The sequence below is a fragment of the Carettochelys insculpta genome, chromosome 15 (genome assembly GCF_033958435.1).
Source record: "Carettochelys insculpta isolate YL-2023 chromosome 15, ASM3395843v1, whole genome shotgun sequence".
In the NCBI taxonomy this organism is placed as follows: Eukaryota; Metazoa; Chordata; order Testudines; family Carettochelyidae; genus Carettochelys; species Carettochelys insculpta.
In genome coordinates this window covers 35,362,660-35,388,429 of record NC_134151.1, presented here as the reverse complement: position 1 = coordinate 35,388,429, position 25,770 = coordinate 35,362,660, and the positions used below count along the sequence as shown (strand labels likewise).

The following is a 25,770-nucleotide window of genomic DNA, read 5'->3' as shown; positions in this document are numbered from 1 at the left end:
GTTTCGTCAGTACTGGGTTCAAGTCCCTATTTTGCCAGGCTCCCAGTAGGAATGGTCACAGCCTCCCTGGGCCTCAGCTCCCCTCCCACAGGGGGGTGGATACACTGCCAAGTGCTTGTGTGTTACAGCAACAGGAGCCAGGCCAAGGCCAGTTCCACACCACCACTGGAGATGGCCACGCAGGGCTTACGGATCCCCCTCCGGGCTCCTCAACCGCAGCCCATGCTGCTTCCCTGGCCAACACCTCCTCCCCCAAAGCTGCCTCTGACAGTGCCGCCCCCCAGCACTGCATCACCCTACGGCCCCTGAACCGGCAGGCCCAACACCTGGCCAGGAGAACACCCAGCTACCCAGCACACAGGGCCCAGCTTCCTGCCTGCGCAGGCTCCATTCCTGTGACTGCCCTGTTCCGAACACGGGTCGTTCACCAGCAGACCAGCTACCTTCCTACGTGACTGCGTTACAGTATTGCTGGCTGGGCCTGCACCATTTGCCAGGCTACGTGCCTTCGCCTGCACTGAACGCTGGCAGCTAAAGCCACCGGACGGTGCGAATAGGATGTGCCTGACTGCTCCCGTGAGCACTCAAACCCCATCACCCCAAACCCTCCCCTGCTCCCTGCAGAGCAAACCAGCCCCAGACAGGCTGCAGACAGAGCCACTGGCCCCTTACGAGAGCCCCGCGCACAAGCTCAGCCGATGGCATGCGGCCACTCCCAGGACTATACATACAGCGAGTGCCTCCTCTTCCACGGCCCCGGCCCCGGCCGCGGCCCCGGCCCCTGCCCCGGAAGGCTCCCCGTACTGCTCCTCCCTCGCTCTTCACGCTGGAGGTTTCGTCGTGGTCAGGCCAGCTCCGCTCGTGCTTGTTATCCGGGTGCCAACCTGCGGAGGAGCCAGGGAGAGCACCAGAAGGAAGTGAGGCCTGAGCGGGGGTGATCGGGGCTGCACCTGCCCCAGGGACGCTCCACCCACACACCCACTGCTCTGTCCTCCAGCAGGTACCCCCAGAGAAGGGATTCGGCTCATGGCGTCCAGGCGCTGTCCGGCTGGAGTGCCACACGCCCCCTTCGCGGCACCGCTCAGCCACCCGCCCGCGGACGGCTGTGGGGATGCGGCAGGCTGGCTGGGACGGCAGTGGCAGCAGCTCCCCCCGGCGCACCCACCTTTCAGGTCGCTGCGGTTGTTGGACGGGTGCCTGTGCTGTTCGTTCTGCCGGTTGTTCCGAGAGGCTGCTTTGTCCCGGGGCACCTCCGCCTTCAAGTCTATTTGCAGGGGCACCCACTTGTGCTTATTGCCTGAACGAGGGACAGGATTTGGATGTCACCTGGCCTCCCGAGGGAGAGTAAATACCAGCTTCCACCCCCCCCGCAGCCCTCGGTCCAGCTGCATGAACCAGCATGGGCAGAATCCAGCGTGCCTCTGCCTCCAGCCCAGTTCCCACAGCTCCCGCTGGCCCACTGCCTCCAAAGGCGGGAACCCCAGCGCAGGAGGGCTGAGCATGGCTCCCCTCTGGGCGACCAGGGCTGCTCTATTCCACACAGGCTCTGCGAGCTCTGGGCCAGACTAACCCAGGGTGCTGCTCAGTGCCCCTCTAATTTCTCCCTCCATGGGTGAAATAAATTGTGTTGTGTGCACCCAGGCACATGCGCGCCACCAGCAGACGTGCTGCCAGCTGTGGGAGCTCTGGGCAGCACCTGCAGCTCCCCTGGGTGGCCACCCATGTGCTCAGCTTACGGGGAACACTGGCGCCACGGCTCCAGCGCCAGGCTGGGGTTTGCCGATATCCTTCAAGTTGGACGCTTTTCACCCCATGCGCTTGGCTCTTGCCCGTAGCCCTGGAGACGCTTGCAGAGCTCACACCCAGCAGAGAGAACTGCCAGGCACACAGAGGAAGGAGACCAAGACTGCTCCTGCCACTGTGGGGTGGACTTCCTGCAGCGCCCTGGAGCAAAGCCGGCTTCCCCTGGAAGGCCAGCACCTAGGGCCAGGCGCAACCGCTGTCTCAGTGCTCTGCCAGCCCCGGGCCTGGGAAGAGGCTGGATGGGACCAACCCATCCATCCAGAGGTGGGTTCAGGTCTTCCCAGGGGTCTAAGGAGCCCACTGAGCCCAGGGGCCCCGTACCTGGGGGAGGAGGGGGTGGCACCGTTGGGCCCTTGATCTTCTAGTGCTGCTGATGCCATCAGAGAAGCAGGCATGTGCCCTCTCACTGCGGTCTCCTGGGGGTGGTCCCTGCAGCAGCCAGCGACTGAGGGCTGGTCTGCCTCAGGAACGCACTCTCTGGTGTGCAAAAAACCCAGGCCGAGACGGAGCTCTGGAGACCTCGCCCCCACCGCCAGGTGGCTGGAAGGGTTCCCTCGGGAAGGTGGGCTGACTGTGCCGATGGGAGAACCCCACATGCCGGCACGGGCAGCAGCTATGCCGAGCGCGCGGTGCTGCTGCTCTAGTGGGTTAGGTGCCCAAGCAGCCGGCCTTTGCTGCCCCAACCGCTCCAAGATGGAGCCAACCGCACCGCCAAGACTCCTGGAGGGTGGACGGCAAGTTTGTGGCCAGGCACCCTCAGAGCCAGGGACAAACCCTCACTTCCTTTGGCTGCTCTCCAGGAGGTACAAGGGAGCCTAGATCAGGTTCCATCTGCCTCCAACATCCCAGGGACATTCAGCAGCAGAGCCCCCTTGCCAGCTGATCCAAATGCCCTGTCCCCAGCAGCTGCAGGAAAGAACAGAACCTCCCCGGACACCAGCAGAGCTGGGCTGGGCTGGATCAAGCGGAACCCAGAGCTGGAGCGGAGGGGAGGGGCGCCACTCGTGGGAAACCCCCCCGCAAGTAATGGGTGCTGGTCGAAGACCCTCAGACTAGGGGTGGGGTGGGAGGGAGGAAGAGGTCCCAGTCTGGCAAGTGCCAGATTGTTCAGCATCTCACAGACCAAAAGCCAATCCCCGCTAAATCCATCCCCGAAGCCCAAAAATCAGCCAGGGCGGACGGCGAAACAGCAGCTCCCTGCTCAGCGCGCACCACCGCTTGTTCTGCACCAGCCTGGGAACGGATTTCAGATGCAGCCCTAGAGACAGCCAGCGCAGAGGACAAAGGCCCACACCTCACAGCAGCTGATTTCCTCCTTCTCCCACCCTCCTCCCCTGATCTGCCCTGGAATTGCGCCCCCACCCCCACCCCAATTCTCACCTTTCTTCTTCTGCGCCAGCTTCTGGTTCTCGTCGTCCCCGTTCTTCTCCTCCCCGGACTCGTCCGATTTGGTTCTCAGGTTCTCTTTGCCGTCGCTCCCGTCCCCTTTCTCCTGTTCTTTCATGTCCTTCTTGGGGGGCAGCTTCCGGAGGGGCGGGGCCTTGGGCAGCTGCTGGAGGACAAGAGCCAGGCAGGTGAGGCAGAAGGTGGCGGGAGCGGGCTCAGGGCGGACTAGGCAGAGCTCGGGGGAACCAGTGCATGGGCTGCGTCCAACCCGTCCCAGAGCGGGGCAGCAGGAAGGACAGCTGCCAGCCTGGGAACGAGGGCTGTAAACTCCCGTGTAACTGCTGAACTGGTTAAATGCTCGGTTTGACCAATTAACCAATGGGTGATCAGTGCAACTCCAGCCCAGCTGGAGAGCCCCGGCCCGCGGCAGGAAGGGGGCTGCTCCAGCCCGTAACACTTACCCTAACGGGAGAGGCTTACAGCTAAGACTTACCCGTTACCCGGAGCTCTGCATGCTGCACTGTCTCCCTTAGTGCACACGTGGGAGCCCAGCTCTAGCACTGCCCCAGGGAGAGCAAGAGGCAGGAGAGAGGAGCCAGAAGCACAGGGAAGGCCCATTTGGGATGCTCAGGCGCAGCGTTCCTGTCAGCTGAGTGCTAAGACGGCTGCCCAGCGGACACCGTGGTGCTGCCCAGCTATTGGCAGAGCGCCCACGGCCGGCAGCGTGTGGTTCTACCTGTGGCGCACCATTTTTTTTCTGCCCATGCATGGAAAGAATTGGAGGGCACATAGCTCAGAGCTGCCAGGTCTCACCGCCAGGGCGGAGGGGAAGGAGAGGCTGGGTAGCAACAGGGCATTGACAGACAGCAGCTATTGCATAGCCAGGAGAACAGTGCTGAAAGGAAGATGTCCAAAAATAGGGCTTTGGCAGCTCCTGCGTGTTGGCCGCAGCAGCACGGGCCACGGCCCTAGCGTGTGCCAGCGTTAACAGGCGCCTGGCCCTGGGCTTGCTACTGCGGGAAACTTTACCCCCCTGCCTCCAGGGAGCCGGCGTAATGAATTTCCCTGTCCTACTTGGTGCGGCCAAGAGTCAGAGGGGGGTCCAGGCTCCCAGAATAGCACCATAGTGCAAAGGAGCCCGATGTGCTGGGAATCCCTAAAAGGAAATCCTCTTCTCCCGGGACCACAGCAGGCTATTCCCGGCACCACCTGAGCCCACACCCAGCACCCCAAAGAGTCAACCAGGAGCGCCCAGCGCTAGAGCAGAGAGGCAGTGCCCACAGGGCCACACCCTGAACTCCGGCACCGCCCGACACACCCTAATCAAACACCGCTAAACGCTCTGGGCTCACATTCTTCAGGGCCTTCCTGCCTCAAAGGACGCGTGCGCAGAGGGGCTCTCCCATGCGCTGTACTACCCAACACTCGCTAACACAGGAAGAACATACGTGGATAGAGCCAGCCGGGGGTTTGCTCATGTCAATGGAGCATGCTGGAGAGCACGAGCCTTCCTGGCACAGGGCCGCAAGCTTTGCAGGGATCTCTGGGCCGGCCCTTCTCCCAGCAGGAGGGCAAGCTGGGCCAGCACACCACAGGAAGGCTGGGTAAGGCCGGCTTTGCAACCAGCCCACAGCCTTACATCCTGTCAAGGTCTCAGTCTGTTTCTGAGAGCAGTGGAATGCGGGAAGAAAAACAGTCTCACCTCCAGGGTTAATTCGAGAGGCTGAGGGGAACAAATGCAGGCTGAGAGGTGCTGCAGGAGCCATGCATCTCACCTCCACCTCAAGCTGCCATCCTAATACCAGACCAGCCACACAAGCTGCGGGCGACCGGCTCTGTGCCCCCCTTGGCTTGGGATGGCTGCAGGGGCCTGGCCCGTTTGTCACCAGAGGGAGGTTGGATTTAGAAAGCGGCGTTCAGCCCAGAGGTCACTAATTGGGCTGATTTCGGGTATTGTGAGCAGCCTAGTGTCGTCCCAGGAGAAATGAAAGCGCTCCCAGCCCACACAAGCAAGAGGAAACTTTGTACAGTGTATTCCTTGCCAAGTGCCCAATCTTTGACCCAACCTAACCCACACACCCCAGCTCGTGCCTTGTTTGCAATTCTGACATTGGAGATTTTAAACCTCCCTCTCTGCCCATCCAAACAAGACAGCCTCCAGAAGAGGAATGCAAAACTGCCTAGAAACGTAAAAGGGAACAAATCTGGCAGATTCTGCCCTTTATTTCTTGCCCTTACAGTTGCAAAAATCACCTTTAAGCATTATCACATAAAGGTGATGCAACGTCCCCCGGGGGAGTCTGCCCCAGCCTCAGCACCTGGGATGCTGCTCAAAGCTTTGCTCAAGAGCAGCAGCCTGAAATGAACAAGAGTTTGGTCAATTTCAGGGCAACAATTCAGACCCTCTCTGCCAATAGCCAGGCCGAGTTCACGCTGCTACTGGGAAAAGCAAGGAGCTGCTACACTGGCACACTCCTTTGGGTAAAAGGTCTTTATGAAAGGCTAAACTCAGGAGAGACCATTGCTGCTCCTTTCCGGCAACCACAGCAGGCTTCCAACTCAGGAACCCACCAGCAGGAGATTACAAATGACAGACCCTTCCCCTAAGCCGGGTCCAGAGGCATCACCTTCTTAGGAATCTAAGCAACAGCAGAGGTGGTGTTTGGCTTCCTGACTTGCCTGGGGGCAGTGGGGCCTTTTAGGCCATTGAGTTCTCTGGTCCCCCAGAGACTCTGAAGACCAGTGAACCCAAGAGAGGCACATAAGGGAGACAGAGGGGAGCCATTAAAAGGTGAGTCAAGTATACAAAGGCTTCAGACAGAGTGGAGACTGAAGAGCAGCGACTGAAGGATGTGGCAGAAAATAGGAAGAAGAGGAAGAGAGGGAGAAAGCCAAGAGGAAAACAGACCCCGACACCAGCACCTGGAAATACACGCTAACTTGTTAGGAGATCAAGGAAAGCAAAGAACAAAGAAAGCAGCTCACAAACCCATTTGGAAAGTCTGCCCAGAGAAGGGCAGTTAAGACAGACACACAAACGGAACACAGCTGTTCGCCCCTTGCATTCCAGGGAGCAGCAGCAGCCTGGCTTCTCCCAGTGTGGCTAGCAGGTAACTTTTCCAAACCTGACAGAATAATCTGGGGTGTTACTGGGAAAACAGGCACTGAAACGTGACAGAGGAAGAGCTCGGCGGTACTGGGGCAGAGACCTCGCTCCCCGAGGAAAAGCCCCCAGTGCATCTTGGTCTTGGGCAGGCAACTTGTCTAGAGCTCTCTGCCTTTGTTGGGAACAGGGGACACCACTCATTCACCAGGGAGAGCTCAGAAGTGGCTGCACAACAGACCCTTTTGTTCTCCGGGCTGCGCTTCTTACCTGGATGCTCTTGTGGGCTATTTCTCCAGGGGTTGGCCAGTTTGTGGCATCACCAAAGTCTCCAACCTATATTCAGAGGCAAAAAACAAAAGATCTCATTAGCACAGTAAACTGCCAACAACCAATAACCCTCCTTGCCTTCCAGAGCACCGGGCCTAGCCCAGCTCATCAGACTAGACCCGCAGCCTCTCACTTGCCCTCCCCGCCCCCCCCGCCCCCACCCAACAGCATCCAGTACCAGATTCTTCAAAGAAAGCTCCAAGAAACATCCTCATGGACAACTAAAGAGGGACAGGCCCAACGCGGAAACTGCTGCCTACCTGAGGTGGGCAGGGGTGTCTGTCTGTGTCTCAGAGGCTGGTTTATGCCCTGAAGCCTTCGGACTTAACCCTCATAATCCTGTCTGAGAGCTGGCGATCGTTATTATCCACGGAAAGTGTCACCCTCGTTACAATCCTATTAAGCACTTGACCTAAGTGAACTCATGGGCTGCAAGTTCCACAGACCAGTTATACGCACCGCAGAACAAGACTGGCCAGTGCTTTCAAACACTCTGCCTTCGGAACAGCTGCACAGCCCCTTATTCTTGCCTCGTGGGAGAACAACTCCAAGCCACGCTGGGCGAGTCCCTGTACCTTGTGTGCGCGAGCTGGCCACCGACAGACTGTGAAGCCTGCTCCAGCTGACAGTGCTGGACCTTTTCGCTTGGACAGGCGACTGTCACATGCTCAGCGCCACACAGGGCGAGTTCAGGCCCCGGCAGGGACAGAGCCACTTAAATATAAAAGGCAGCTTCTCAGCCTACTCTTCACATCCCTCACTGCTGCGGGCTCTCTCCAGACCCTAGGCAATTCCATTGCCTCTGAATCCCCTCAATTCCCGCCATCAGCTGCTGGGAACTGAACTCCTCTATCATCCTGATGCCGTCTGGGGAGGTCAGCCCAGGGCTCCGCAGGGTTTCAGCACTGCCCTGTTTGCCCTTAAACAGGAGCAGAGAAAGCACCAGGGCTCTCCGTGCTGCCAACTCAGCTGGAGCACAGTACTCACTTTCATTCTAAAAGCTCCTGCCACCTGGCGGCAGACGACGGCAGGGCTCGCTCCTGGTAACAGCACAATTGCAACCAAGTACTGCCAGCTACCCAAACTGGCAGCAGCACGCAGCTCTGTGCTCAAAATGATGGGAAGAGCAGGCATCTCGTTTCAATGCAATCCACCAGAGCAGCCTGCAGGGCCACTCAGCACACCACTTGTGTGCCTCCCCTCTGGGGCTGGAGTTTGCAGCCAAGCTGTTTTGTGCGCAAGCCAGTTCTGCAGTTTATTGGTGTCTCCACTTGATCTAGGACCAAATCTGATACTCAGGGTGAGAAGGGCTGGTAGGGAAGAAGAGCAGGGCCTGGATGCTGCTTCCTAGATGAGCAGAGGAAAAGGATTAACTCTCAGGGAAGCAGACCAGAAGAACGCGCAAGCACAGCCGCACGCTGAAGAGGTGCGGACCGTGGATGCGTGGGATTCCCTGGAGCGCTCAGGGGGAGTCACGCCAGGGGTTCAGCTGTTTCACTCGCATGGCAATTGTCTGCACTCTTGGCCAACGGACGATTTGGATTGGTTGGCTGGTTTTAAAGGAGCATCGTAAAAACAGAAGTGCCTCACTGGGTCACACCAAAGGTCCAGTTAGCAGCGGCCAATGCCAAGCGCCCAGCGGGAATGAACAGAACAGGGACTCGTCTAGTGCTGCTCAGTCCTGGCTTTTGGCCAGCAGAGGCGAGGGACGCCATTCCTACCCATCCCGGCCATTGGTGGACCTGTCCTCCGTGAATTTATCAGGTTCTTTGTTAAATCATGTTACAGTCTTGGACTTCACAACCTCCTCCGGCCAGGAGTTCCACAGGCTGACTGCACGTTGCATGAAGAAATGCTTCCTTTTGTTAGTTTTAAATCTGTTGCCTACTCATCTGATTTGATGACCCTTAGTTCTCCCATTCTGGGAAGGAGCAAGTCACATTTATTTACGTTCCATACGCCAGTCGTGGTTTTATAGCTCTGTCATGTCCTCGCTTCGTTGCCTCTTTTTCCAAGCCAAAAAGTCCCAGGCTAATTAACCTCTCCTCACACGGCAGCCGGTGCAAACCCCGAATCATTTTTGTTGTCTGGGCCTTTTCCAGCGCCCAGGGCCAGGTCTCCTGTGAGATGAGACGACCACACCCAGCAGTGCGGACCATCTCCTGTCACCACAGCAGTCGCTCCAAGAGCCTGTTCCTGCTTTCTGCAGAGCACAGCCCACTCCCAAGCAGGTGGGTGTTGCTCTTCACAGGCTGGGCCACAGGCAAGAGGAAGGAGGAACACCTACAATCAGAGGTACGAGAGACTCCTCCAGCACTAGACCCGCTCTCCTTGATGCTACAGTAACCTGGTGCCTTTATTCTATAGGGATAGCCCCAGTGTTTGGGATTTTGCCAGGATATGGGTTCCTATTACTCCCCTTTCCCGTCCCAATTCTTCAACGCTTCTGACACGTCTACACTAGCCCTCTCCTTTCGGAAGGAACAGGGCAATGAGCAAGTTGGGAAGATGCTAATGAGGCACTGACATGAATATGCAGCGCTTTATTAGCATAATGGTAGCCACGCACGACTGGAAAGCGCCGCTTTTGAATTGCATGCCGCCCATGTAGACGGGGGCCCTTTGAAAGGACCCCCCCGGACTCTGAAAGACCCTTCTTCCCAAAGCCAAATAGGAAGAAGGAGCTTTCAAGGTCCAGGGGATCCTTTCAAAAAGCTCCTGTCTACACAGGCAGAGCGCAATTCGAAAGCGGCACTTTCCAATCATAAGCAGATGCTGTTATGCTAAGGAGACGCTGCATATTCATGGCATCGCCTCATCAGCATCTTCCCAACTTGCTCATTACCATGCCCCTTCAGAAAGGGGGGCCTAGTGTAGACCGTAGCCTTCCTGTCCGGTCACCTGAATTGAGAGGGAAAGCGAAGCAGACACTTGCTGTCTCTCAGCCCTTGTTCACCATGGCCAGCACCCCAATTTCAGCCATGACCAAACACCCGATACAGGTTGAACCTCCCTAGTCTGGCACCCTCAGGACCTGACTGGTGCCAAATGAGAGAATTTGCCAGACCACGGAAGGTCATTATTGTCCAGCAGCTCCTCTGAACGAGAAGTGCCTCGCCCCTTCTCCCCATTTTTCTCTCCCCTCTGCTTCTCCCGCACCCCCTTGCTTTATATTTTGCTGATTTCTCAGTTCTGCTCCATAATCTGAAGCAGTGGGTCTTTCCCACAAAACCTCATTACCCAATAAATTGAATGGTTCATCTTTAAGGTGCGACAGGACTGCTTGCTTTGCTTTGCGAAGACAGACTAACAGGGCGACCCCCCTGGGCTCTTAGAAAATGCTCAGGCATCAATTACAGCTGAATAACAGCGCAGAACGCTGGCAGCCAGGATTGGCAGCTGTCAACAAACTTTAGAGGACCATGAGACGCTTGGCCACAACCACGTTAAGTGGACATCTGGCTAATGAAAATCCTGCCGGACTACAGATGTTGCTGGGCTAGAGAGGTTTAACCTGTACGGCTGAGCAAGGTGAGCCTCACCCAACGACAGTCCAGGCCAACCCTGTGATGCTGGTGGGTGAGAATTCATTGATCACACGGCCTTTGCCTTGTCCTAGCACAAGGACAGGGGACCCTGCCAACCGTAAGAGTACTAGCGGAGATCTACTTACAAGGCCCTCGCCCTGTGTTGAAGGCTGCACCTGGCTGGGCTCTGCAAGGTAGCCAGGAACACACGGTTTCAATGAGGCTACTGCACCTCTACCAGTGCAGCACAGTTATGCAGTGTCTTATGCAGCATCCCAACAGGGTGCTTGCTGCAGCCTTAGCACACACACAACAGCAGCAGCCCAGGAGCTGCTGCCACTGCACTGCCCGGTGCCAACAACAGGCCAGGCTCAAGCCCAGGAGATGAGCATCAATCGTGCCAGAGAAGCACAGAGGGAAGAGGGTTAGAGAAACCGCAGCCTGCAAGCGAAAGCACGGCGTGAGTCAGGTATCGTCCATGCACTGTCCTGCCATCAATCCAGCCACTCCCGGAGGCGGGCACATGCCCATCCCTGGGAGGCAGACAGACATTGCACCCAACTGGAGTCAAGCGAAGGGCTAAGCCCACGCAGCACAGGCCTGGCCTGGCCTGAGGCTTAGTGAAAATGGGCAAACATGGCTAACAGAACACAAAGCTAAAATGCGAGCAGGAGGCAGGCCACACACAGTTGATAACACAACTTGGCACACACAGGGTTGAGAGTACAGAACACCAATTGGCAATCGTCTCGGGTGCAGAACAACAATTGGTACCGGCCCCAGGGTGCAATCACATGCTACCACCAGCCCACCAAAAAGACCTTGGTGCAGAAGAGAGTCTAAAATGACAGCATGATGGAGAGAGAAGATCTAATCCAACTACAAGGGCACAGGGTGACGGGTGGAACCCGACAACGTCTGAGGGTGGCAACCCGCTACACCAGTGGTGAGCTGTGATTTGTTTGTAACCGTATATGAAGTGGTGTCTTGGGGTGACCATCTCTGTCTAACCTGGGGGCAGGGGAAAATTCTCACTGACTGAATCATTCCATTGTGGCAGGTGCCTAAGTGCTGTGGTCCAGTAGCATCTACTGACCACTGTTACTGCACTTTGCTATGAACCTGGCCAGGGACCTTTGATCCTTATGTGGTCTATGTCTTTGAAGGCCTTCAAGGGGTCTGCTGTGGACAATGGACCCACCAGATTGAGGACATCTACCAGCAGCGTTCGGGTTGTCCTCAATGGAGCCAGAGACCTGCGAGGACACCGCAGCAGTAAACCCTCCTAGTTCCCCAACATGCAGGGAGGCAGAAGGCACCCATTTAAGTTGTGGCATTAAGACACAAGCCCTTCCTCTCTGGGTGCTGATCAGCTCAGCTGCAGCAGAGCCCTAGGAGATGCTCTGATGACAGGTGCAACCCCAGGAGCCTTGCTGAACTGACAATCCCTGAGTGGCACAGGCTTGTCAATGTCCTAACGAGCTGCCCCATGTGGCTGGGATAAAGGTGCCCTCTGCAGAGCTGGGCATTGCTAAAGCTTCCAGTGGCAACTGGTAGGTGGAGGCTAGGCAGAGCTGCAGGGGACATGGCTGAGGCCTAGTCCCTGGCTGCCTGGGAGTAGAAACCCAGGAACTACTCAGAGCCAAGCTTGCCCCCCCCCCCCCCAGTGGCACAACGTGGCGTGATCAAGTGGTCAGAGTCATGACCTGGGAGCCAGAAGACATGGGTTCTAATCCCAGATGTCATGGAGCTCTCAGGTGACATGGGACACATCACTCCCCCCACAAGGCTTGCCTACCTCCCTGGTTCAGGTGATAAGCTCTAGGGAGCAGGGGCCGTGTCTCCTTACACTGATGGACAGCAGTGGGGGGGCGGGGGCTACTCTTGGCTGGGCTGCTAGGTGCTACTGCAATAGGAACAAGCAGCAGGGAGAGCCCAGCCATGAGGTAATCCAGGCCCAGCAGACATACCTTGCTTCCTTTCCGCTGCCGGGGGGTTGCCGCCCTCACCACCTTGGCCGGAGTCGTATGCTCTGTGAAAGTAAGAGAGGCATTAATACAAAGCATCAACCCAACGGGAAGCAGAGAGATGCCCACGGCACACGCTCACATTGGTGAATCTCCCTCCCAACCTGGGGGTCCCTCTCAGCTCTTCCCAATGGGCACCTCTTCCCCCGGCGCTGGAGGCGTACGCCGCATTGCCCGAGTTCCCCTTCCGTCCCCACACCAATCAGTTGGATTTGAGACACCAAACCGCTGGGCTGAAGCCCGAGTCCTGCTGCAACTGCATAGAGCTGTACAGACCTGTTAGCCCAGTGCCAGGACACACTCCACCAGGTCCCGCTGCCCCAGGCTAAGCGCCCACCACCCCATACGTGGCCAGAGCTGTGTGCACCGCCCCCTCTGGGGACTGATCTCAGAAGGCGCTCGCCTGCTCTCTGCTGGCTCAGCAGAGGGGTGCTTCTCCTCCTCCTGCTCTCTCCTGAGCCCAACCTTCTCTTTGACGCACTTCAACAACCCCACACCTGAACCACAGAGCCCCTGTTTCACTGCCGGGGGCCTGCTGCACACCGTCTGAAAGATCGCCAGCCCCAGCAGGCCAGGTCCTGGCACCCGCCTCTTCCCCAGGTACTCCTCACCCAGCCCCTCCTGCAGGGAGGGCGAGGCCTCATTTGACAGCCATCGTCAGCTACAGTCCAGCACAGTGCTCCCCTCTGCTCTGAGCACCCCTTTACCCCACAGGCCCTCTCCCTGCAGCACCCCAGCTAGGGTCCGTCTCACAGGCGCACCTTTATTCACTCACAGGGTAGCCAGTGCTGCCCCAGCTGGCTCAGCTCCAGCAAGAGGCAGAGAAGGAACAAGGGGCACTAGCAGTCGGCCACCTGCAATGTCCTCTGGTCTCTGAATTCCCAGGCAGAAGGTGGACCAGGCCAGCTGGGAATTCGGGGAGGGGGCAAGGGGCCAGCAGGGGGGTGGGGTGTAGGAAGTGCGAGTGCACAAAGCAGACAGCAGCTTTACTGCAGGGGGCTCGGTGGAGGCTCTTCATGTTCGCACGGAGGGACAAAACGCCCACCCCACTGCCTTGAAAGGCTGGTAAACACAGACACCTCCAGTGGATATTCCAGGGGGAGTCAACGCCAGGGCCAGCAACAAGGCAGAATGACATCCAGCCCGGCCTGGCCGACAGGAAGGAAAGGAACAGGAATCAGAGCGTTTTATGCTCCAGCAAAGCGCTCCTCGTGTGGACGCAGCTGCACTGGCTTTGTACCAGTGCACTCAGCTGGGGAGGTCAGCACAGCTGCATCGCCGCCAGAGATGCTTCCATCTCGTTGGTCACGGATCACGCCTGCAGCAGAAGACGAGCCTAGACCTGGGCTTAGCTTCTAACCTGCAGAGTTTGAAGCGTCCACGCCAGGCCCCGCCTGAGCAATCGAGCCCGGGGACCCTGTGTGACCACGAGGCTCACCAGACAGTACAAACTGAATTAAGCCAGGTTCTGTCCTTCACGTGCCAACCCCCACAGCTTTGGCCACAGCGACAGAGTTTGCTCTCTGGGTTAGCCGGCGTGTCCCCGGGGTGGCATGGTCTGATCTCTGCTGCAGAGTGGCCCACGACGGGCTGTGCCACAGGCCGGGGAACCTCTCCTGCTGCAGCTACCTTCCCCAGCAAGAGAGCTTCTGCAACGCAGACACGGCCACAGACTCGTCCTCAACATGCAGCAGCAGCTCAGCTCGGCCTGTTCTGCAAAGCGCGACACAGACGTAAAACCAGCTGCGAACGCAGCTGGGCCCGCACCGGCTGTCTGAGCTCCACTTTCCCCTGCAGAGCCGTAAGGGCAGAGGCCAGAATGAGACACATGGCTCTGGCTGCCTGGTCTGCTGTACCTGTGCTCGTCACCGCACTGATGCAGCTGTGGTCTCAGCGTGAGGCAGCAGCTGCACCAACACCCTCTGCCCGACAACAGCTGGACACACAGAGCCTAGGAGCACCTGAGGCTGTTCTGCCATCTGCTAAACAAACAGCTGCCTCCGCTAGCCCCTACCCCGGCCCCCTGGCTTCCATCCCCCTCCCCAACAGGTGGGCAGAGGGATTCACCGGACTAGCCATGGGCAGGCAGATGAAGATTGCATGCTTCGAAATAGCCGCCCAGCGCATCTGCCACGAGAAACGGCTCTGCGGGGGACTGCCGCTTGAGTGGCTCCACAAAAGCTGGGGGCTCAGCACCCTCAAGACTCCGCCAGTCCCAAGTGAGGGCGTTTGCCCGGTAAGGGGAGATCAGTTCTGGCCCTTCTGCCACTGGTCCCCCAGCTAGCCAGGCTTCCCACCCCCAGCTGCCAGACTCCCAGGGGCAGGAGCTCTCTGGTCCAGGAACATCCAGGACCCTGTCGGACCTCGGATGTTTCCGGACCTGAGAAGCCCTGCGATAACCCTTCCACGCTGCATACGTGGGGCCTAGGCTCTGCCCTGAGCGGTGTGAAAGAACGAACGGCAACACCACAGATGCCTCAGCTGCACAGGGACACCCTGGTATTACAAATACAGGACACTTGCAGAACTGGCCTGCACAGGGACGCAGCCTCGCTCAAGGGAGACAGGGTGAGCACTGCCACGGACATCAGGGCACTGGGAGAATAACTGTGGTCACCACTGGTTAAAAGGCCTGCACAGGGGAGGAAAGATGGGCCTGTGGAGCAGGCACTTGGTTGGGACTCAGACCTGGGTGTGGCACAGCCCTCCTGTGACACCTTGGGAGATTCACTTAGTTTCGCTATGCCTCTGAGCCCCATCTGGCATTGCCCCTGTAATCTGGTGAGAACACGCCACCCATCCCTTTGTACCAGGCCTAGAACAACAGCTTCTGTGGGGTAGCCAGGGGACACTGCAGCCAGCTTCCTTTCTCCCACCCTGTCTATTTTGACTGAAAACTCTTTGGGGCAGGGACTGGGGATTCCTGCCATCACCAGGCACTCGCATAACAATGACAAATAGCTGCACCGAAGCAAGCATGGCAAACAGAAGCGACTAGAGGGGAACTGAAAGCTTTTCTTCTCACCTCCATTTGGCTCTCCCCACTCCCCCAGCAGCGAGAGAGCCCTGTCCCTCCTCAACATCCAGAGGATGCCCTGGATTTTTATGCCCGATAAAGCTGCAGAAGAGTGGAGGGGTGGGGTGGGGGAAGAGTGAGAAGAGCAGCAGGGCTATAGCTCCAGCTGTTCTGGTTTCCCACAGCCACTCCAAAACATACACACCTGGGCTCAAATCCAGCTCCACTCGAGCTCTGTCCCTTGTTTCACTCCATTTTCCTGTACTAAGTGCCTAGGACTGTTCCTGCGCCTCCTTCCAGGCACTAGCTGTTCTGCCCGGAGGACAGCTAGTGACCCAGTACTCGAAGAAGGGTTGTTTTTTTTTTAAATGGGTCGAACACAATTCAACACCTCTGAGCAATACCGGGGCCAGCAGACGCACACAGCCGCCACGGTAACCTTTTGGCTGGGATTTTGGTGGAGAAATGGTTTCACAAGGTTTGAGGCCAGCCTGCTCAGTGCGTTCAGAGAAGGTTTAAAAGACGGGTGGGTCCCTTGTATGGGACTTACATCCAAATTACACATATGCAGAGACCCTATCACGTAGGTGTGTTTTCTTTGGTTCTTAAGACAATAGCTTAACTCCTGGAATTTTGAAGCAGATTTCCCAGGGAGAAGTGGGCTATTTACCCGCCCCCCCACCTTCTCCCACTGATGTTGTTTTAAAAGGTTGCTAAGCACCTGCCGCGGGGGGGGAGGCTCAGAGGTGGGATGTGCACACAGGATCCACGTATCCGAGGGGCAGCCATGTTAGCCTGTACCGGCCAAAACCATGGTAAGTCCTGTGGCACCTTACAGGATAACAGATATTTTGGAGCATAAGCTTTCGTGGGCAAAGACCCACTTTGCCACCTGACGGTCTTCACCCACGTAAGCTTGTGCTCCAAAACAACCTGTTGGTCCATAAAGGTGCCACGAAACAGGATTCAGGTGAGCTCCAAATGTGCCCCACCCCTTCCAGGCCAGAAGAGCCCAGGGCAGAGCCCCAAGTATGAGAAAACGTAGCTACCCCCCCGTGGCGGTTTTACCAGCCTGCGAGTACCGTAACTGCCTCCCAAGAAAGTCCCAGTTCATGGGGAACATAAAGAACCTGCTCTACAAGGAGACAGCCAGTAGACCTCTCGCCCGCATTCCTCACAAGCGACCTCTCCCAAGAGAGGGGAAGGAGGAACCATCTTCTCCCCTCTCAGCATCAACCACTCCAGAGACCTGCGCAGGGTTCTGCGGGGATGGGGTGGCAGGAGCTGGTACCCCCAAAAGGCTGGCTCAGTGGCTTTACTGCAAAAAAAAGGGGGGAGAGGCAGTAAGAGGGGAGCTGCCAGAGCACAAGATGTCCCATTAGCACCCCACACAACTGCAGAACCAGCCAGGACCACATGGCGAGAGCCAGACTATGGCAGAACAGCCTGTCTCGTTACCCCAGGAAGCTCCTTGCAAGCTCAGACCAGGTGATCCAAACGGTCCCTTTTCTGGCCCTAAGTGGGTCACACCTAAGTGGAGCCAGGGCCCCGAGCAGCGCATGGAGCACTGAAGAGACAGCAACAGGCACCAAAGCAGCATTTTCCCTCTCGATCCCCCTTCAAAGGTCTCCAGGCTGGGACTCCCCTGCAAGGTGAGTGCGCTGCTCTGGCTCTGAAGCTGGCACGCACCCAAGGTCCTCCCACGGACAGCAGGGGCCAGGCCCATTGGACACAGCCATGCTCACCAGCAGGCTCGGCCTTCTTCAGAGTCGGGAGCACAACTCTCTCCAAAACAGCCCCTGAATTCTCCACTCCACGCCAGCCGCTAAACATAGCTTCAGAAGGCACCTAGAGATACAGCCAAAACCCAGGGCTGGGGTTGGAGCACCTGGAGCTCTGTCAACTTCCAACAGCAGCTGTGAACCTTCAACCCTTCCAAAAAAACCCAGCCGCAAACGCAGTCAGTAAGTTCTATGGCACGGGGGAATTCAATTTCACCTGGGTGTGTACGCCAGGGGAAGGGACTCCCATCCAGTGGTTCCCTCTTTTTCCCCCCATCCATGGTGGAATATATTTGCATGAAGGCGTGCGGCTGTGCACCAATAGAAACACATGCTGCCCACTGCAGGTGTCGGTGAACACTCTGCTAATCAGCTGGGCAGCAACTGAAGCTTTCCTAGGCGGTTGCCCAAACCTCTCAGCTTGCAGGGAACACCGCCCCCATCCCCTCTTGCTGCCACTGTACCAGCAGGCATCCCTCTGACCCTTTCCTGGATCTCAACTCTCCCAGGCTGCAGTCCTGTGTCCCAAACTCAACAAGACCCTGAAGGACAAACCTGCAGCACCGATTTCATCGCTGTGCCCGGTGGCCCCTGCAGTCGATGACAGCGCTAGGAGAGCCGCTCCTCCCCAACCAATGGGAGAGGGGGCATGGTCTAAAGGAACGAGCACGGCACGGGGGACCAAGAGCTCTGCTAGCGTGGCTGCCTTGAGAGCCATCATTTCAACCGGTTGTTAGGTCTTCCCCTGCATGAGGGGAATGCTACCCCTGAAAATGCACGGGTGCCGAGTGGAACAAGGTTTGGGGGATGCTTTAAAAGCTGGATGTGCCACAGACAGCCTTGCTGTGAGTGCTGTTCCTTTACGATCGATATGGAGAGAATACACAGGGCGGCGATAGAGAGGAGGGAGTTAATTTTCACCTCCGGACAAAGGGACTGAGTATGAGTCCCATACGCTAAAGGAGAGACAAACAGTGGATCTCCAAGAGCACCCTCCCGACAGAGGGAGCATGACCCAGCCAACCAAATGCACATCGATGACTGATGCATGCATGCAGATGCCAGAGAGCCACTACAGGGACAAGCTACTGCTGCAGTACAAGCAGATGCCCTGCTCCTTTAGGAATAGCCAGGATGACTACATGGCACCGGGAAAGGGCATTTAAGTAAACTAGAACGTACAGCTGCTGGTCATGGCTGGGCTACTTGCTCAGCTTATCACAAAGGGTTCACCAGAAACTGATACTAGTTTCCACGGATTCCCAACCTATGGGTTGGGACCCAAACATGGGTCACACTTAGATTTGTTAAGGGTCGCCAGCAGCTCTAAGTTGCACGTGGCTCTTAGGAGCCATTTGCAGCTCCTTAAAGCTGCCACATCCAGCAGCTCTCTCTCTATCAATAGTGAAGCAATTACACATCACAAAGACAGCTTCTCCACCTTTGACGTTTGTAGTCATCCCAGCCAAGTCACTTAATAGACGCTTGCAGTAAGTAATTTCTGCCCCACCTGCACCCTTCCCCTCTTTTGCCCCCTTCTGTTCTATGTAGCTGATATCAATTTTCATTTTTATCTTCCCTCAGCCCAAGGGTGACTCGCCCAGCACCTCTAGCCTCTGAGTGTGACCCTCCCAGTCCCCCAACTCCACCAGCCTGTGTGACCCCCTCTCCACGTCCCTCTAACCTTTGAGTGCAACTCCCCGCAGCCCTTGAGTGTGGGGCTTAAGCTGGAGGAGCAGGGAGGGCAGTTACGGCCCTGCTCCTCCCCCACATCCCATTTTTGAATTGCCTGGGGTCACCATGTCACCCTGAATTGTCAAAAGGGGTCCCTGCCTGGGAAAGGCCGGGAACTGCTGTAAGCCACACACACAGAGAACGACCTCCCACAACGCTTGCTGAAGATGTGTGTGGGCAGGAAGGGCCCCGCTGGCACGCAAAGGCCCCATGGGCCATGCCTGGCAGATCACTGGCCAGGCTGTGCCTGAATCAAAGGAAGCTTCATTTGTGCTTTGCCCACCTGGTTGTTCTGGTGCCAGTGTGCACAGGGCTGCAGAGAGCACCAGTCGTTTAACCTAGCGCTGGCCACGCTCTCGCGCCCCTCTCACTGTGGGCTAAGCGCACCCCTGGCTGACTTCTGAGAACAGAGGCTGCTGGTTTGTCTGTGCGCAGTCCCTGCACCAGCACAAGAAGCTCCTCACTTTGTTAATGGTCTGAACGGACCTGTCGACAGAACCACTTGTCCGTTCCAAACCAAACCCAGGGCTGATTCGCTCCCCTTCATGGGGCCCTTTCCATGCATGTGTCAGACGTCCAGTGACAGCTAGAACCACCCAGAAACATTAATTGCACTATGTCCAGCTTCACTGTGCTACAGTATGCACAGGGGGCGAAAAACCAGCACAGTAAAAACAAAGGGGGAGGGATAGCTCAGTGGTTTGAGTATTGGCCTGCAAAACTCAGGGCTGTGAGCTCGATCCCTGAGGAGGCCCTTTAGGGATTGAGGCAAATAGATGTTAGGGATGGTGCTTGGTCCTGCCAAGAGGGCAGGGGACTGAACTAGATGACCTCCTGAGGTCCCTTCCAGTTCTAGGAGATGTGCATCTCCAATTGTATCTAGAATATTATATCCACCAAGTCCACAGACCCCACCCAACCAGCTCTGCAGAAACCTCCCAAACCTGGTACACCGCAGTCGTTGATAAGGCTAACAACAAGGTGGAGCATGTGCTCTTTGTGGGGGAGGTCACTTCAGATAAACACCTGCACTGACGGTCTCCCACCTGGACTGCGGACAGGTACTGGGGTCCAAGGAGGAAGTAACACGACTGCTAACCTGATTTAAGGAGCCAGGATGCTTCTGGTGACAACAGCTCCTTTGTGAGCATGGAGCAGAAATGTGGCTTTCCATATGTCACGATTTGCACCAAATGGACTTGACTCAAACAGCATGGGACCCCAATGCTGCTTCTGACCTCAACACCACAACTCCTTTGCCAGCGTACACAGGCAGTGCTGGTCTGGATGGCTCTAAGCCTGCATAGTGTTTATTACTGGCACTCCCAGAGGGCAGAGAGGTGCTAGGGACCCACAGCGCTAGGAGCTGCACATAAAAAAAACCAACTTACCCGAGATGATCCCCACCCAGCAGAGCTTACAGCTTAAGCAGACAAGAGAAAAGCTGGGAAGAGACACGGAAGGTCAGACAGAACACGAGTCGGCCCCAGATCACAGCAGGTCTCAAGTTCCAACCTGGGGTGCTCTCTACTACCCCTGCTGTCTTGCTGCTGGGGAATTTCCAATCAGAGTACAGCGCCACCACTTCTGGGTCTTGCTGTGTGCCAGCAGGATATTTCAGTGGGCTGGGTGGGGGAGGACTCTACACCAAGGCTCCCTCGAATTTTCTTCCACCCATGGGTGGAATAAATTTTGTCATGTGCACCACTAGTAGAGAAACAGGCTGTCGGCTGTGGGCGCTTTGCTAACCAGCTGGGCAGCACCTGAGCCCCTGCTGCATGGCCACCCAAGAGTTCAGCTTACAGGGAACAATACCTGACAACTGTTTTAGCTTTCCTGAATGGTTTTTTTTTACGGCCTTTTCCCTGCATGTGCAATGACAACCAGTGGAACAGGTACCAAGGCCAATGCACCAACGCAGCTCATCAGAGGCTCATTAGCATTTGCAGCAGGCTTTGGAGAGAAATTGCACAATGGAATGGTCACGTAGTAGGCTCAAGCTAGGACAGGGGTCGGCAACCAGAACAAGAAAAGCCTTTTTCCCGTTTTTCCCCCCCAGTTTGGTAAAAACTCAACAATTCAAAAGCTGCAATGCACGTGAATACGAGATGGTCCTAAATGAATAATGTCAAACCACACTTCAACTCCTATTTGTAAGGACAGCGCACCCAATTTGAAATGTGATACAGGTTTCTGCACAACACTCAAACTTTTTACATGTTCTATTTCCTCACAGTTGTCGTGTGTGTTTGTACCATCATCATCTTCTTGATTTTCACCCCTGAAGCCACTTCAGTTCTGCCAATTTTACTTCACATTTCATTTCAGTTTTCTTAAAATGTACACTGCCCTTCCCAGCAGGAATGCTGCAAGGTTCCTTTCCAAATTTAAGACTTTATTAGCAATACGATCAAAAACAGATATAGTATCACACGCCCCAATGCACTGCACATATTAACAGGGGAGTTATCCAATGTTTCGAGATCACCTATCGCTCGCTGTGTAGGGATGAGTTGTTCATTGTTGGGCTTCTAGACGTTTACCATTTATCAAAAATAATCATGAAGGGTATTTTTTACTTTGCAATTATAGTGTTGGGACCCACAAAAGTTGTTAAAGAGCCACAGGTTGCAGATCCCTGGCCTAGAACAGTGCATGTAAACAATGTGAAAAGCAATAACTGAGCAAACAGTTACACTTCTGTTGGTGATACGGTTAAAGGTTTAACTGGGAATCTGGGATGAGCTGCCAGCCCCCTGCACCTGTGAGTCCCAGCTGCCAGCCCCATGTGCCCAGGAATCCTGGTGTGCCAGGGGTCCCAGCAGCCCGCCCAGTGCCAGTACCCCAGGTGGAAGTTTAATGGTTAAGGAAACCAATCAACACCAACCTTACTGGTTACACTTTCACATCCTTGCTCGCAGACAGGGTTGCTTATTACCCCCTTGGGGAAATCAGGGAGGAGCTTTAGCCAGCCTCACCTCTCCTGCCACAAGCACCCACAACAGCTTCTGAAGCAGGCAGACTCAGCCCTGGAGGCTAGCCAGACCCTAGTGACGCTCAGCTAGAGAATGGCACGTTGTAATGAGCTGCAAAGCGCAGAGAGCCGAAGAGGGCTTTAACCACCAAGGTTCCTGCTGGGACTAGGCACTCCAGAAAGGACCCCCAGGATACATGGTGCTCTTACAGCCCACTGAACTCCAACAAGAGTTAAGGCACCTTACACACCTAACTCCCTTTGGCTCCTCTGATGAGACCAATGCAATGAGATTTCTAAAACCAGACAGACTTACCCCACTTCCTGGCTCCTCGCCTTCGCCCCTCAGGGCTTACTGTACCTTGTACCTACTTCTGCAGATGAGCCACCAGTGTCACATGCTGAGTGTGGGGATCTATGGGGCTCAACCCCCTCCCCCAAAGCCTGCAGTTACTCTGGCAACTCCCAGCACTGTAAGGTGCTGCTGCAGCGGCAAGCTTAGCCCAGCCATAGGAGGTCAGGCCTTCTGGTAGCCTCCCAAGGAAGGAAACAGTGATTTTTAACAGTTTGTCTCTGCCAAATCTGAACAGAATTTAACGGGAGAAAGAGGCCAGTTCAAGGAGCCTTCCCCCTGTGAATGCCGCAGGCCTGCTGCAGACAGTGGAGATGCAGGAGCTCCTTGAAGGATCCTTTATAATGGGAAGTGTTAGACAGCCTCACCCCGACATAATACAGCACAAAGTGCTGGGGGGGGGGGAGGTGAGGGAGTGTGAAGGAAACGCTTCCTCAACAGGTGGCTTGTTCCTGAACTATCTACTGTAAACCCTTCATTTAACAGATTAATGGGGAGAGGGGTGTCTGTCAACCCCAAAAATCTGTTAAGTTTGAGGGGCCACTGCCCACCCAGCCCTGACAGGCTTTGCATGTTCAAAAACAAAAACAGAGATCAGAGCCCCAAGGTTTAACAAAATTCTTTGAGCACATAAAGCCAGAATTGAAACCCACCTTAAAATGCCAATTTGTCCCTTGTACAGCCACCAGTGCAATCCCTTAGTACAGCTGCACAAAGCTTCAGGTATTTGCCCCAGTGCAACATAACTTAGTTTCATGGGAACCACAAGCTGCATTGACAAAAAACTGTGGGTTGGCCTATCTACACTAGCAGACTGCACTCTGCTGTCTGAAATCCCCAGAAAATGAAGTATGACAGTCCAGGGAATGAAGCTGCCTATTCACCTCACACAGGTACTGCACGAAGTACAGAACCAGTTAACCGTGGTACCTAACCCAGTGGCTAAATCAGCCTCTGGAGCAGATGACTGGAGGATAGGTAATGTAATGCCAGTTTATAAAAAAGGCAGCAGAGGGGATCCTGGTAATTACAAGATGGCAAGCTTAACTCTGCTATAGTTTCAACCAATTTATCTGATACTATAAAGAACAGAATTATCAAATACACAGATTAACACAACTTGTTGGGATGGGGAGTCAACATGGTTATTGTAAAGGGAAATCATGCTTCATCAAGAGATTACAATTCTCTGAGGGGACCAAATATGTGGATGATGATGACCCAGTGGATACAACGTACTTGGAGTTTCAGAAAGCTGTTGACAAGGTCACTCACAAGGACAGCCACGGAATAATAGGAAAGATCTTTAGTACCCACTTGAAATATGGGAACCAAAGTTAGATATCACTGGTCAGTTACCAGAATGAAAAGGGAATAAACTGTGGAATCCCCTATGGACTGGCAGTAGGACCACGACTTCTCAACATACTCAACATTTAATCTGGAAAAGGGGAGTAAACAGTGATCTTACAAAGACTGTCAGTGATACAAAAACCTCAAGGTAATTAAGACCAAAGCAATGGTGAAAAATTTCAAAAGGGATCTCAAAAAGTTGTGTGACCAGGCAACAAGACAGCAAATGCAATTCAATGCTGATAACCACACGGTAACGCATGCTGGAGAAAACAATCCCAACTATGCCTACAAAATGATAGGAAGTAAATTCGCTGTTACCACTAAGAATAAAAGGTCTTGGGTGTCACAGGATAGTTCTTTGAAACCATGTGCTCCATGTACAGTGGCAGGCAAAAGATAACACTAAGGAATCAGGAGGAAATAGATAGGATGGAAAATACCACACTGACACTTTGTAAATCAGGCGTGTCCAACCCACGGCCCACAGGCCGCATGCGGCCCTGGACAGCTAGTAGTGTGGCCCCACAAGATCGTAAACTTTTAACATTATTATGTGATTTATATACATTAACTATATTATGTAATTTATATGCGGCCCAAGACAACTCCTCTTCACTCAATGCAACCCAGGCAAGCCAAAAGGTTGGACACCCATGATGTGAATCTATGGTATGCTCATTAGAAATACAGACAAGAGGGCCAAAAATGAGAGAGACATAGAACGTGCACACTTCTTAAATCCAGGCATATTAACAAGTGTTAAACAGATTGGCAAGTCAATAGATAAGGAGTCTTTGCTCCGGTAACAGATTCAAAACAACGCTCAACAGTCAATTAAACAATAAAAGTACTTGAACTAAAATAACTTTACAAATTGTGGAAGAAATAGGAGGAGGAAAAAAAAAAAAAAAAATCAAAGAACTGAAGCCAAGGAGAGAGCAGCTGGAAGCTCCGTCTGCAACCGCCGGCGGTTGAGAGGAACTTGATCAAACCGCACCGCGCACATGATGAAAAGAGCATGAAGAGGAGCAGAAGAGCTGCACGTGCACGGTCCTACCAAAATAGCAATCAAGATCTCCGATTTGCGGCGCCAGGGTGAGCCTGACACCTCAGGTGGAGCACCCACAAGGACTCTCGAAGAACGCGCGATTTCTAAGCTGAACAATCCCAGTCTTTTTAAAGAGGTGACTAAAGGGCTTAAGAGGAGTGTGATAAAATCACGAGTGGTGTGGAAAACACACAAGACAGTCTTACTTACCCTTCACAGAACAGAAGAACTCGGTCAGTCACTCAATGGAACATTAACAGTCAGCAGGTTGAAAACAAAAGGAGGCAGGTCTTCACCCAACGCACAAATCAACCTGCAAAACTCTTTGCCAGGGCATAGTGTGAAGGCCAGAAATACAAAATTGGGGCAGAAAAGGAACTAGGTAAATTCATGGAGGAGGAAAGATCTGTCAATAGTTTATAGCCAAGAGAGAGACATGAGCCAATCCTCTGGGTGTCCCCGAAGCCAACTGCCAGAAGCTGAGACTGGAAAGATCACTCACAATCGCCTTGTTCTAGGCATTCCCTCCGAAGCTTTTAAAACCAAAACCAAAACATGGAGCTACACCGAGCTCATAGAACTAGAAGAGACCTTCAGAGGTCATCAAATCCAGTCCTCTGCCCTCACAGCAGGGCCTATCAGATTTATCATGACAGATTTATCTATTTGTCCCAGATCCCTAAACAGCCCTCTCAAGGATTGAGCTCACAACCTTGGGTTTAGCAGGCCAATACTTAAACCACTGAGCTATCCCTCGCTGGTATCCCAGGGGCCAGTGCTAGATATGAGGACCACTGCTCTGAGCCACTACAGCTGCTGTTCTGCACAGGCCATGGTGGTGCAGGCCACCCTACAGCCTACCCCGAGATGGGAGGGACCCGTCCCCCTCCCCAGTCAGCATCTGACCTCTCTTTTGTGAGCAACTCTCTCACTTGTGCCCAACCCAAGGAGGCAAATGCTCAAGCTGAGCTGCAGAAAGCCTAGTAAGCCTGATAGGGCAGAGCTACCGCCAGTGATTTGGCTGGAAGTGTGGTTCAGTGCTTGGAAAGGGGGAAGGAGAAGGAGGGATAAAAAGTGCCAGCTATCACCAGGCTGCATCCCCCGACTGCCTGTAGCACTCCAGGCGTCCAGCTAGGAATGGACAGCGCCCCTGTTTGGATGCAAATGGCTTTCCCCAAGACCTTGCTTAGCAGGTAGCACCATGCGGGGCAGGCAGCAGGATCCCCTCTAATCTCTTCCATCCATGTGCAGAATAAATTTTGCTAAATGCACCAAAGCACATGAATATGTGCACCACCAGTAGAAACACACACTGCCCCCTGTGGGTGGCTGT

General features: G+C 54.9%; 1 protein-coding gene across 5 annotated transcripts in view; it reads right to left on the bottom strand.

Annotated features, from left to right (window-relative positions):
* Window positions 1-25,770, bottom strand: part of LARP1 (La ribonucleoprotein 1, translational regulator) — a 79,421-nt gene that overhangs the window by 17,530 nt on the left and 36,121 nt on the right. For 4 of the 5 annotated variants that reach the window (XM_075009760.1, XM_075009765.1, XM_075009762.1 and 1 more), the window contains exons 2-6: window positions 12,120-12,181; window positions 6,563-6,628; window positions 3,184-3,355; window positions 1,166-1,297; window positions 732-884 (exon numbers count right to left, since the gene is read on the bottom strand). In XM_075009760.1, the coding sequence (XP_074865861.1) occupies window positions 732-884; window positions 1,166-1,297; window positions 3,184-3,355; window positions 6,563-6,628; window positions 12,120-12,181 (585 nt within the window). The remainder of the gene's footprint in view (window positions 1-731; window positions 885-1,165; window positions 1,298-3,183; window positions 3,356-6,562; window positions 6,629-12,119; window positions 12,182-25,770) is intronic. The other variant, XM_075009761.1, reaches the window with a different exon arrangement.